At 34.8% G+C, this 14761-nt stretch overlaps 1 protein-coding gene across 1 annotated transcript in view; it reads right to left on the bottom strand.

Moving 5' to 3' along the window:
• Positions 1 to 3097: 3097 nt before the first annotated feature.
• Positions 3098 to 14761, bottom strand: part of ACE2 (angiotensin I converting enzyme 2) — a 54383-nt gene continuing 42719 nt past the window's right edge. The window contains 6 exon segments of the mRNA XM_031958965.1: positions 3098 to 4669; positions 7117 to 7311; positions 8055 to 8168; positions 10362 to 10462; positions 13457 to 13515; positions 14243 to 14415. Of these exon segments, the coding sequence (XP_031814825.1) occupies positions 4555 to 4669; positions 7117 to 7311; positions 8055 to 8168; positions 10362 to 10462; positions 13457 to 13515; positions 14243 to 14415 (757 nt within the window). The 3' untranslated portion in view covers positions 3098 to 4554.

The raw sequence follows: 14761 nt of genomic DNA, 5'->3' as shown, positions 1-14761 counted from the left end.
AGCCAATATCAAAGAGCAATTTTAAGGAACTTAACATGGACAAACTGTTTAAACACAGATAAACTTTTTTTTTAACATAGGAAATATACATTTTATGTTTAAAATTTATATCAATAATAGTGTAAGCTCAAAAAAAAGATTGGCAGAGAAAAGGCAAAAAAATAGTAATCAAATTATACAAATGAAGTGCAGAGGAAGGATAGGTAGATAGATAGACCATGAAGGGTATAGCACCCTCCAAAATCTAGAGACAACGGGGGAGGGATAGATGGATGGGGAAGTCAAGGGGGAGGGAAGGATAGGAAGGGATCCCTAGGTGGGAGGAGGTTAAGTAAGTCAAGTTATGGAGCAGAATTTAATGAAAGAGTCAGCAAGGATAGAAAAGATATGTGTGGGGCAAGTAGGTAGCACAGTAGATAGAGTACCAGCCTGAATCAGAAGGACCTGAGTTCAAATCTGATCTAAGATACTTAAGACTTCCTAGCTGTGTGATCTTGGGCAAGTCATTTAACCCCAATTGCCTCAGTGGAAAAAAAAGATATGTGTTTATCTGGGGGGGGGGGATGTATTCATTTGTATACACATGTATTTTTGTATACATATATATTTGTATATATATATTTGTATATACATATCCATATTTGTATTCGTAAATATATCTTTTAACTAACTTGCTTGGGTGTGATGGAAGGAGAGCAAAAGATGTGTGTGTATATCCATAAATACACTTAGACACACACACACACACATATATATATATATATGTCCTTTTTTAACTATAACCTACTTGGGGGTGAGGGGGATGAAAGGGATGAAAAAGAATAAAGTAAATAAGGTGCACAGCAGAGAACAGAATAATTTACCCAAGTAAAGACAGACATGAATATAATTTCTTATACTAATATACTTTCTTAAATTGGTTATTTGTTGTTATATATGATGATGTTGATGTTCTACTGGACACATGATAATGTTCTCTTTGTTTCATTTTGTTTTGTTTTGCTTTTCTTTTTCTTTTTTTTTTTTTTACTGTTTCTTCAAATAAAATATACTTTTAAAAAAATGAGAGGTTGTTAAGTTACTGTTTCTTGTTTAAGTTTTGTTAGTAAATATTTGTGAGACTTCTGTGTTTTTAGCATTTTGGGGAGAAAATATTATCTTATAACTTATCTGTACTTTATAATTAGTAGTTTTCTAGTCCCCTTTCTGTAGATTTTAGATACAAGCAAAGCAATTTAAACTCAGAAGTTGAGTCTTTCTGACTCTAGGCCCAGTACGCTACCCACTGTGTCAGCTAGCTTTCTCATGCACTGTGCTAAATGTTTTGCAAAGATGATCTTACTTAATCCTCACAACAGTTCCAGGAAGCAAGTGATATTATGATCTATATTTTACAGTTGAGGTAACCGAGGCAGACAGAGATTAAGTGACTAATCCAGGATCACAAAGCTAGTTAAGTGTCTTAGGCCACAGTTGAACTCGGATCTTCCAGTCTTCAGGCTCAGCAGGGGACCACCTACCTGTCTCAAGGTGAGGGAATATAGATCCAGAAAGTTCAAAGGAAAGGATCTGATCCTTCTCTGTGTGAGTCAGATTGAATTTTATCTGTGTGCTTAAGTCTAGAGCCACAGTGTCCCTTTAGAGAAAGATGAGTTTCCCTGACCCCTGGGCCTGGCAGCAGCTCTTCATTATCATAAATTAAAAAGCAAGAGTAACAGCAAAAAAGCAATTCCTAATCTGTCAAAGCACCCAATAGGATTTTCAAATGTACCAATGACTGGTACTTCCCTCTTCTCTTAGAAAAGTCCACGGTGCCCCCTAAGCAAATATCTAATTGCTGTGGAAGCCAGTTGGAGCCTTCCTTCCACAGGGAAGAGGGAAATTTCATCAATTTATCTACATTAACTCACTTTGAATATTTTGACTTTTAAAAAAATATATAAAAACCACAATGATGCAACAGTAACTCATTTCTATTGTGCTTTATCATTAAGATGTTTTCTCCCCAACATTTTCTAGGATAAGTAATGCAAAAGTTATTCTTCCCAATCTACATGTGAAAAAATTGAGACATAAGCAATCGACTTAAGTTAGGATCACAAGTCTAGAAAGTATCACTGCTTGGACTCTAACTCAGGTTTTCTAATTAAAGTCTGGTATTCTTTTCTGTTCTGCCATATCTCCCCTGCAAATGGGAATAATCCTCAAGTTGAAAATTCAGCATCCAAATTTGCCTCTACTATTGCTGTTGTTGCTGTTTTGCTTTAAACCCCCAAACACTGACCTGGAATACAAGATCCCACTGAATGTGGGTTCACACTAATTCTTCTCTTTAAGACATTTCTTTGGATTGTACACAGCAACAGCAAGATTATGAGATGATTAATTCTGATGGCCGTGGCTCTTTCAATAGTGTGGTGATTTGTGCCAATTACAATAGACTTGTGATGTACAGAGCCATCTGTGCGGTTGTGGGGGCTGAATGTAGATCACAATATAGTATTTTCATCTTTTTTTGTTGTTTGCTTGCTTTTTATGTTCTTTCTCATTTTTTCCCTTTTATATCTGATTTTTCTTGTGCAGTTTGATAATTGTGTTAATATATATAGAAGAATTGAACATGTTTAACCTACACTGGACTACTTGCTATCTAGGGGAGGGGGTAGGAGGAAGGGAGAAAAAAAATTGGAACACAAGGTTTTGCAAGGGTGAATGTTGAAAACTATCTTTGCATGTTTTGAAAATAAAAAGCAATTCAAAAGAAATTTTTTAAAAGTTTTCTTGGAGATTGTTGATAAAAACAAAGTCCCATATGCACCAAAATGTTTATATCAACCCTTTTTATGATAGGGAAGTGTTAGAATAAGGAAGATACATTTGGGAAATAGCTAAGAAAATGGTACATGAATATGATGGCTCATTGTAAGCAATCACAAATACAGTATATTATAGAAAGGATAGAAATACTATGAACTGATGCAAAGTAAAGTAAGTAGACCTCAGAGACAAGAAAACTATACATTCTTTTTCACTCGTTGCCTGTCTTTGTGAGGCTGCTTTCACCATCACTTGTAGAATCATACATAGAAACACACTATTGACAACAAAAGTCACCTTTCTCTTTATTATTATTATTCAACAATATAATTGTACATCTCATTTTTGTATGGAAAGTCTTAACACCCTGGGAAAAACTTTATTTGGTTCATGGCTTGGTCTTCGGGAATGGGAATCCTGTGAGGGTTAAGGGAGTGTATCAGGTCAACTCAACAAGTTTGCTCATTCTTGGGCTGGGTACTTTGATTAGGGATATAGAGTAGAGGGGACTAGAAAACCCATTTTTTCCCCCGTAAGAAGCTTATGACCTATAAGTGTCTTTCACTGTCAAAAATAAGGAGTACTACAGAATCAATCCCGCACTTGTGGACTCACAGGGAGGGTTTTGGAAGCCTCTGAAAATCCTTATGAAAATACCAATTATCAATCCCGGGAAACTGGAAATGTTTTATGACAAGGAAAGTAGCCAGTGGGGGAGATTGTAGGAGGAGTTCAAGCATCAAGGAACATTAGAAATAATTTTGAAAATTCCTCTCATTTCAGTGATGAGAAATTGAGACCAAGTAAAGTAAAGTCACATAAAATATAAATAGAATCAGAATTGATTCTGTCTTTAGATTCACCATTTCCTCCCCTCTGCCTCCAAGATTTTCTGGCTTTCTTTAAAACTAAGGTCAAATCCTACCTTCTGCAAGAGATTTTTCCTAATCTCTCTCTCTCTTTCCCCTGCAACTCCTGAGTATCTATCCTCTGAGATTATCATCTATATACAAATGTATGTATCATATATGTACATAATCATTTTGCATGTTGTCTACCTTTCTAGAATGAGCTCCTTGAGATCAAGGACTAACTTTTGCTTTTTCTTGCAATTCTTAGCCCTTAACACAGGGCCTGGCACATGACAACAAATGCTTATTGATTGATTGGTTGATAATAACATACTGCCTTACACCCTATTAATCTCAATTCTGATTCCTTCAACTCTCCTCCCGTATCCTTTAGAGCTGTACCCCAAGACTTGGATGTCCATGTAGGCCAGCTACTATAATTCTTAGAATGGGCTAAAGATATAACTCATAACTTTGTTCTGTTGTTAGTGGACAATCAGCCTGCTAAGGATACAATTATGACAAACAATAGATCAATAACTCACACCCAAATGTCAACATTTGTTGCCACAAAATCTCTTTTCCCGCCTCAAATAATTCAGTAACTTGATATACTCCAATTTTCTTTTTCTCCTTGGATAGCTTTAGTGCCCCAAAGAAGTAACTAGTATTTTTGACTTCTTTTCTCTTGGGGAAATGTGTAGCTCTGAGAAAGCAGTAAATAATAGAAACAATAGAGATTTGGTCCTACAACTTTTTGTTGGAGTGGAAGCAGTTCCTGATAAGAACTGTATTTTGGGTATTCAAGAGCATTTATAGGAGCCTCATCATTACATGATGTTAATATTTACAGAAAATGAAATAATTAGAAAATAAATTTTTTTTTCTACAACGAAGTTTGAGCATTTTCAGTGCTTTGGAAAGCTGGATTATTTTGTCCTCCAATGGAATGTTCTTCATTATAGGGGTTCTCTGATTGTTTAGTGTCTTCTATTTTTCTCCTGTTATATAAAAATAAAATATTATTATTATTTAAGAACTCTACAGACCAGAAGAAATTGGCACTAGGCCCATGATTTCATTAAAAAAAAGCAGTGGTTCTCAAAATGAAACATCTTATGGACCTCTGGGGGTCCTTAAGACTCTTTTCTCTCATAATATTCTCTCATAATTGTTTTGTCTTAACACTACTACATGATAGTACTTAATACATAATAGTAATATCAACACTGATTATTATTTATTTATTACAGAACCTGTGAAGTAAGCCTTTGTTCATATACTGCAATCAAAATAATATATTGCAACAAACTGAAGCAGACATGAAAATCCAACTATCTTTAATTAAAGCAAATTATTAAAAGGATTTGCAATACAATGCCATTTTTCTCACTGTTTAATTTTTCCCATAAAATATATTATTTTAATGAATTAATAATATTTAGATGTTTAAAATCAGGTTTAATTTCCAGTGTGGTATATATTAACAGATATACCCATAAACTTTAAAATACTCAAAAAATTTTAAGAATGTAAAAAAAGTCTTGAGACCAAAAAATTTAAGAACTTTTAATAATAGAAATTCCTTCTGCCAATACATACTGGCACTTTTTCTGCAACTTATAATCGTCTCTGAAAGTTGGCTGAAACATTGAAAGACTTAAATAACTGACCAAAAACACAGAGTCAACTTATGTCAAAAGCAAATTTAGAAACTAGGTTTCCCTAAGCAGCTATGCTTGTTGTCTATCCAATATATCATGCAATCTCTCTGATAATGTACTAACAAAAGAAATATCAATGAAATTTTAATTTCATTAATTTAATTTAAAGTAGATCACAAGTTTTCATCTACTCATTTAAGTACCATATACTGGGGATGTAAGAAGTTTTTAATGTCAGTTTCTTTCCATAAGGATTTACATTCTACTACATAACTTAGATCAGAGTTTCTTAACTTGGGGGACAATAACATTTCAAAAACATTTTGATATTTGCATTTAATATATAATATATATTTTTCTCTTTTTAATCTCATTTGTGTGTGTATGTGTATGTGTGTGTATATATACATACATACATATAAATATATGAATTAAAACCCCACTGTATTTTAAGGAACCTTGAGATAGGTAAAGGACTGGCCCTGGAGTCAAAAAGACTTGCCACTTCCTAGCTGTGTGATCCTGGACAAGGATCACTTAATCCTACTTGCTTCAGTTTCCTCATCTGTAAAATGATTTGGGGAAGAAAATGGCAAGCTACTTTGGTATCTTGGCCAAGAAAATCCTAAATGGAATCACAAAGATGTCTGAAATGACTGAAACAATAACTTTTGAATCCAAATCAAATGCTTTCCCCCTACTTCATCACTCAGAATTCTTTGATGAGGTCTTTCAAAGATATTGCCTTAATCATCTTTACATTGGCCTTAAGAGGTAGATAATATGCATTAAGGACACAGCATGACCAGTGTAAAGGATATCGCCTCTGAAATCAAGGAAGCTTCAAATCCTGCCCTTATCATTTAATAGTAGTGTGACTTTGGGAAAGACACTTTAATTCTCTAGAATTTGGAAATCTCATCTATAAAAAAAAAAAGCCTTGGATTAAATGGCCTCTACAGTCTATTCCATTTCTCAATCCATGATCCTGTTTTTTTACTTTACAAATGGGAGAACAGGCTCAGAAGAAATATGTGATTTCTACAACTGGTCATACAACCAATAAAATTGTTATTATTTGCATTTTCAATAGCCCAAGTCTTGTTGCCCCTAGTTCATTGTTCTTTCCTTTACACCAGATGTTCCATATTCAATGTAACAAGACTCCTCATTAGCTGAAACTACATTAATATGTAATTAAGACGTGTTTAACAAAATTATATACATACATAAATTTATATAAATAAATCTATATAAATATATAACAACAAAGATATTTATGGTTTTCTAAGTCAATATGTTGCTTCCAATGGTCTATTTCTATTTGAGTTCAAAACGAATGTCAAACTATACAACAGGGGTCCTCAAACTTTTTAAATAGGGGGCCAGTTCACTGTTGGAGGGCCAGACTATAGTAAAAACAAAAACTTTGTTTTGTGGGCCTCTAAATAAAGAAACTTCATAGCCCTGGGTGAGGGGAATAATCATCCTCAGCTGCTGCATCTGGTGCACAGGCCATAGTTTGAGGACCCCTGCTATACAACATATTTTTAGTTCTCCATTTAGCTTACAAACCCTAATGATACCCATCTATGTCAAGGTTGAGAGGAAGATTCCCAGCAGCTTGGGTAAAGCCTTGCTGAGAGGAATTTACAGGAAGATGCAATCAAGATGGGTTGTAATCTACATCTTGGGAGAGTGCCTGCATCAATGAGATTGCAGAGCCATTAAAATATAGGGATACTGAAGTTCTAGTATATAGACCTCTAGAAAAAGCTACTTACCTCTTGCGGTCTCTGATACCAGTATAGATTAAGTACACAATTCCAAGCACCACAAGTCCCATGACCACTCCAAATATAATCATCCAAATGGTGACTGGTGGCTCATAAGGAGGTGCTATTGTGGGAGGGATACCCACAAACTCCAAACTGTTGTCATTCAAGCGGAAGGCATCATTGATGCGGCCCCTGTAGAGTCTGTAATTAAGAGCACAACTAATTAAGGAAAGAACCAAAAGAGAAATAAATTATACAAATGCTACATAATAACAAAACAGAACTCATGAGAAAACCCTGATATTGGGAAAAATTAAAAACAAAAGGAAAAGGGAGTAGCAAAGGATAAAATGGATATTTTCTTTTTTTTTTTTAAAGTCTAGACAATTAAAAAAATAAATCAAGCCAATCTCTAGCATCTCTCAATTTCTGAGGTTAAAAAGCTCACAATGACAACTTAATAATCCTCCTTCAAAAGCCCATGTGAGCCTTTGTGACTTCTGCCTGGAAATCACTTCAAGGTTACCTGGGAATTCCTTTTAGCTAATGGATCTGAAGGCATAAATATCTGTACCCTCCAAGAATTGCACACCCCATCTGAGATAAATCCAGGTTGAATTTCTCAGGCAGAACCCATACTAACGTCAGAGTCTACTTATTCCCAAGGGAGAGGGAGCTGAGCTCCTGTGATAATGGCATATAATAGATTTTTTCACCATAATTCTTCTCAAAACTTTAAAATGGTAATTGTACCAATTGAGGAGTAAGAAATCTTTAGATATGATTCTTCTTCTTGTGTCCTTTTTGTGAAAGACATCAGGAGAAGAAAGAAGGGAGATATGGTATGCTTCATTAATAAGGGAGATCTTCTCCCTCAAGATATACACACACAGATTCTCAGGACTTTCAATTCATGTCACTTTAGGTAGAAAACAAAGCATTACCTGATTGCTTGTTCAACTTCTTCTCGGGGAACAAAGGTCTCATTCTGAGGGGTAGTGACGAAGAAATAGAAGGAAATTCTGGGTTTCAAATCAAACACTCTCACATTGTCAACCCTAGGGAGAAACATAATATACATTATGTTTTATGATATATATGACATAGAAACAACGTAAAGTCAAAGGACACTAATTGATCATATGCATCTTTCTGTTCTAGAGAGAATAAGAATGGGTTCAGTGACCAGAAGAGAACAGTAATGTGTAGAAAGCTTGGATCATCATCAGGTCCCATGAATCTTGGTTGTTCATTGCAAAAATCAGTCATTATGACTTTAAAAGTTGTTTATCTTTAAAATAATGTTGTCCTCTGATGGACATGGCTCTTTTCAACAATGAGATGATTCAGACCAATTCCAATAGACTTGTGATGGAGAGAGCCATCTGCATCCAAGAGAGAATTATAGGGACTGAATGCAGATCGCAACATAGTATTTTCATCTTTTTTGTTATACTTTGCTTGCTTTTTGTTTTCTTTCTCTTTTTTTTCCCTTTTTGATCTGATTTTTCTTGTGCAGCATGATAAATGTGGAAATATATATAGAAAAATTGCACATGTTTAACATGCATTGGTTTACCTTAAGTCTAGGTCAGGGAAAATGAGGGAAAAAATTGCCCCAACCAACACAGAAAGCAGTAAATTATGATGCAAACTATAGTGGTCTCAGAGCCAGGGATCTTGATGCTTCTCTCATCAATAATGCTTCCTACCTTGTGACCTCAGAAAAGTGACTTAGGCTTTCTGGGTCTTCATTTTCTTATCTATAAAATGTTGTTCAGTCATGTCCAACCTTTTTTTTTTTTTTTAATTAAAGCCTTTTATTTTCAAAATATATTCATGGATTATTTTTGACATTTGCCCTTACAAAACTGCGTTTCAATTTTTTTCCCTTTCCTTCCCTCTCTCCTGCCCTAAGTCAATTGGCAAGTGATCCAATGTTTTTGTTTTTTTGCTGAGGCAATTGGGGTTAAGTGTCTTACCCAGGATCACACAGCTAGAAAGTGTTAAGTGTCTGGGGTGAGAGTTGAACCCAGGTCCTCTTTATTTCAGGGCTGGTGCTCTGTCCACTGTACCACCTAGCTGTTCCAATCCAGTATGTTAAAAATGTGCAATTCCTCTATACATATTTCCACAAATATCATGCTGCACAAGAAAAATCAGATCGGAGCAGCTAGGTGAGGCAAAGGATAGAGCACCAGCCCTGAAGTCAGGAGGACCTGGGTTCAAATCTGGTCTTAAGACAGTTAGTACTTCCTAACTGTATGAGCCTGGGCAAGTCACTTAACCCCAATTGCCTAAGGGGAAATAAAAGAAAAAAGAAAAATTAGATCTAAAAGATTATCCAACTCTTTATGATGTAATTTGAGGTTTTCCTGACAAAGTTATTGGAGCAGTTTGCCAATTTTTCCACATCCCCTTCAACATTTCTCTTGCTTCTTCATTTTAGTCAATTTGACAGGAATCAAATATTACTGTGCAGACTCTACTAATTACCTCTGCCCACTTAGTTCTCTAGCATACTAATCTCTCTCTGGTCCTGATCTAAAAAAGAGGAATACAAGAATGACATGACAGTGAAGACCAAAAAAAAAAAAAAGCAAAAACTATCAGTAGAAAATGTTTTCATTACAATTTTAGGCTTCCAGTACTGCTGATAAGATCTACAAAAGAAAACAGAGGCTGTTTCATTTGGCCATGAGGAAAGTTTTATTCTAAGAAGGTGAGCAAGGTGTCCATGTCTAAAAAGGCATAAGTAGAACTAGGAAGAGAATAAAAATCAGCACCCCACTCAAACTAGTCAGTGGGCAGGTAGGATTCTTATTGCTCAGTTAACATGCAACAATGCAAGAAGAATGATAATATGGATATGCTGCATTTACAAGAGCTCCTGAGAAGAAGAGACCCTTCTTAAAAGAAGGATGATCCTATACCATGAAGGAGAAGTCTAAATAGTCTAAATGAAGTTGGTATTGAGAAACAGTGAGACAGAAAAGGAGGGCTGAGTATGCCTCTTCATAGGACTTGACAAAAGACAGAAAATATCACCATCATCAATAAACATCTTTCTATCCCTGACAGCTTCCTTATCCCAAGCAATATCTGATTCGCCCCAATTCTATAACAAATATGTTGAATAGGACCCTCAGAATTCACTGAACAAGAGTAGACCTTCCCTTAACCAAAGTCTGACTCCCAACAAAACTAAGAAAATGCTATGGAATTAAGCCAAGAATCCAAAAGTCACTCACCTAAACAGGATAGTCTGATTTGTTTTTTGTAAAAAATACTGTCTCATGGAAAAAGCAATTGATGACTGGAACAAATACAATTCATTTTCATTCCATATATACTGTGTAGGGAGAAAAAGATAGAATATAAGTACCTGGAGAGCAGGAATTATTTCTCTTTTGTAGTTGTATTCCTAGAATCCAGAACAATGCCTGGTACATAGTCATCAACTTATAGATGCTTGTTGAATGACTGAACATTTACCCTTTAATCAGCAACTACCTGTTCTGTGTCTGAGCTTTCTCAAGTTCACTAATTACTTTGGCCTATAAGTATGGGAAAATAACGTATGTATTTCAATAAATAACTTTTCTCAGTCTAGTTTTGACTCTGGGATGTATTCTATAATGATTTTTAATATGCAATATTTCAAAATTCTTGATACAATTTTAAATATTAATAGCCTTAAACTGCACTAAGACTTTTGGGGTACTCTATATTAAATTGCCATTTTTTTCAATCACTTGGCTTTGTTAATCACTGTAACCTGAATAGTATGTTGGATCTTTGTAATGCATTTTCCTTCCTTTTCTTTATAGAAAAAAAGAAGCCAGGAGGAAGCCAAGCCCAAGAACTGTCCAAAATAAATCAGATCAGGATTAAAACTCAGCTCCTCTAACTTCCTTTGTACCAGCTGTCTCCTGTTATAAGGTTAACATTTTTTAAAAATCACTATGCCACCTAGTTGCCCTATAATAATTCTTGAATTATTAGCATAACAAACAAATCTACATGACTATGAAGTCTTTTCATAATTTGATGAGAAGCAGTATCTGTCCAATTCTGTTGATCTCATTTATCTAAGGTTGATATATTAGAAGTATCAAACATACCAATCAGAAATTCCACAATACTCGTTAGTGTAGCCCAAAGCAGAATAAAATGTAACTGGTAAATATGTAACAAAAAAAATACATTAATAAAAATAAATATGAAATATGTGCAGTACTTTAAAGTCAATATGCAGCCCACTGGAATCCTTATATATGTTTTTTTGGCTCCTATTTCTATTTGAATTTGATACCACTGGTTTACACATTATTGTTGTTTATCCTTTGTTCTCAAAGCAGACCAATGACACCATGTCTTGTGTGTGAATTGGATTAAAGTAAGGCAGAACTTTGCAAAGTTATCAGTCTCATTCTTTCCTCCAGAGTCATCAGAGAACAAAGGCGAGACAAAAGTCAACATAACTGGTGATAGTCCTACTTAGTGAATACACAATACTCACACCAAAGGATGAAAAGGGAGACATTTAGTCAATCATTTGTCTACACTAGCCCAAACATGTGGTTTTAAAGACTCATTTAATTGCACTGGTATTTTGACATGGATACATAAAGGAAATCATGCAGGCTGATTTGTTTTTACTAATACCTCTAGAATGTTGCCAGAAGAGAATAAAATTTATTAGAGTCCCTTTACCTGATCCCAATCCCCTTTATTTTACAAATGAGAAAATCGATTTCTAGAGGTAAAATGACTTTCTGAAAGTCACACAAGTAAATAAACAAGTAACAAAGTACCTTGCTATCTATTTCTCCTACTCAGATCTCTGACTCCAAATTTCATGCATTTGAGCCAGCCTGCAAAGGCTAATGCTAGTCTTGAATTCCTCTTCTGATCAACCCCTAAACAGGTCTATATTTAAACTATTCTTTATTGGATTCTTAAAGCTAGAACCTAATTTTTGCCATGTACCTGTATTTGTATTTTTATTTCCAATTGAACTCTAGGCAGCTAGTTGAGGAAATGAATAGAATGCTTAACCAGGAGTCAGGAGGACTTATCTTTGTAAATTAAAATCTTACCTAATCAAATTAAATTAAAATCTAAGGTTGATAGCTGTGTGAATTTGGGCAAATCACTTAACCATGTTTGCTTCAGTTTCCTCATTTGTAAAATGAGATCAAAACAAAATGGCAAACCACTCCAATATCTTTGTCAAAATAAAAACTCCAATAAGGTCATGAAGTCATACACAGGTGAACAAAAATTTGGTCCTATAAAATATGCCGTAACAAACACTAATTCTTTTTTCCCCCTGAGGCAATTGGGGTTAAGTGACTTGCCCAGGGTAACATAGCTAGAACAAACACTAATTCTAACACTAGAAAGATTCAAAAATGAAACTAATTTGACATACTTATTTCTCTACCTGGAAGAACTCTCAAATATGTATATCATTGTAAAAGTAACTGACTAAAAGAAAACCTATTCCCTCTTTTAGTAAGGTAATTGAAGCAGTTTACCAACCACCTTAACAGTGGGTAAACAACATCTTACTCTGAAATGAACAATAGTATCTTTGGCTCTTATTTACATAAATTTTGTACTTTAACACAGAAATCTTATTGATTACCATAACAATTTCAAGAGATTGTAACAAATACTAACCAAAAAAACCAACTCACAAGTATTAAGTTATATCACCTAATGTTTTAGAGAGAGCTCTTTCCATATATAACATTTGATATTAACCACTTTTGGGAGATAGTCAAGAATGCTATTATTTCTCTCACCCTATTTAGTAGATAGAAAAATTGAAATTCAAAAAATTTAAGTGTCATGTCCAACATTACACAGATATACAGATCATGGCAGAGCTGAGACTTTAACTCTCTGACTCTAAGTCCAGAATCCTCTCCAGCTTTTTTCTTTCCAGTTCAGTCATGTGAGATTCTTCATGACCCCACTTGAGGATTTCTTGGCCAAAAAAAACCAAAACTGGAATGGTTTGCCATTTCCTTCTAGAGCTCATTTTACAGTTGAGAAAATTGAGGCAAACAGAGTTAAGTGATATGCCAGGGATCACATAGATAGTAATTATCTGAGGTCAGATTTAAACTCAGTAAGATGAATCTTTTTGATTCCAGGCCCAGTCCTCTATTGACTGTACCATGTCCCTTTCCAAAGGAAAAAAATCCACAGGGTGAAGTTATTAGGAAAAGAATATGATTTCTACTTTTCTAGATATACTGGTGGTTTCTTATCAGGCCATTTTTCTGAAAACTTAACAAGAAAAATAATGGGAAAAGCTATCCAGGTTACTTACTGCATCATCTCCAAATGCTGATTTCAGACTTATCCTCACTTTGATGCTGTGGTCATAATCTGATTTAAAAGAAATGGCAAGGTTGAGCAGTAGGAAAACTATCATATCTGGTTGTACTTTCATTTTTCCCCAATGCTGGGATATGAAATGGAGAATTAGGAAAGTAGGCAGTGAGGGCAAGGAAAAAGTTATCAGGGTTTTTTTTTTGTTTGTTTGTTTGTTTTTTAGCAACTTCAATTCTTTCTTTCCTACTTCTAAGACAAGTCCACTTTCTAGAATGATTTTTACATGTTGTTTTCCACTTTCTGTTCTCTTCTTTTTCTTTCCATTTTCCCTTTTCTTCTCTATCCCTTTTTCCTTAGTATACAAAATGATAAGTGAGTGGGAGCAACAGTTAAGATTAGGAGAACAATTATGGCTTCCCTCCTCTTCCTTTCCTCACTTTCAAACTCTGGGTCTTAAAATATATTTAATGCAATATCCATGATTATATCAAGTGAAGAATTATAGAACTTTGGAAGTGGAAAAGAACCTAACAATCACTAATAAGTCCCATCATTTCACAGGTAAAGAATCAATCAGTAAACATTATATGAGCACTATGTGCACAGCACAGAATAGGAGATGAACACCATCAGAGATAATCTAATATTTATCCATTCATTCTCCAAATATTTATTTAGCACTTCATCTGTGGAAGGTATTATATTATGTATATGGAATTACTGATAGGAGACAGTAGAAAACAGAAGAACTTAAGCTCCGAAATGATTATCTAGTACTTACAAGGACTCCAGGCAGGATTCCAACCCACAGAAGTATCTCTGTTTTGTTCTTTCAGCCATGTTAATAAGGGATTAAAGTATGTGAGCAATGGTCCTGCATCCATCATCTTCTTTCCTACAACACTTTCTAATGCTTTTGTCCAAGGTTCTGCTTTTCCCATGCTTAGCATAGTACTGTACACAAAAAGAAAATTGGGAAGATATTTAAAGCCATTTGGGAGATTCTACTTCTGCAGCCAAATGAACAATCCTAAATTAAATTTCCTTCTTAGGCTGTTAAATAAACAAGGTCCTTTTGATTTGGGGGTTTTCTCCTATCCATATCTACCCCATGTCTGTGTTCCTTCTATATCCCTCTATATGAGGATCTATATCCTCCAAAGCCCTGGAGTTGTGATACCAGAGAGTATCTTCTCCCAGTGAGATCCAACCATCCAATGTCATTCACTCCTACCTCTTTAAAAACTGAACATCTATAACATAAATAATTGGAAAAAGAACTCATCTTAGGGCAAAAACC

Source organism: Sarcophilus harrisii, chromosome 3, assembly GCF_902635505.1.
Source record: "Sarcophilus harrisii chromosome 3, mSarHar1.11, whole genome shotgun sequence".
Taxonomy (NCBI): Eukaryota; Metazoa; Chordata; class Mammalia; order Dasyuromorphia; family Dasyuridae; genus Sarcophilus; species Sarcophilus harrisii.
This window is presented reverse-complemented; position numbering and strand designations above follow the sequence as displayed.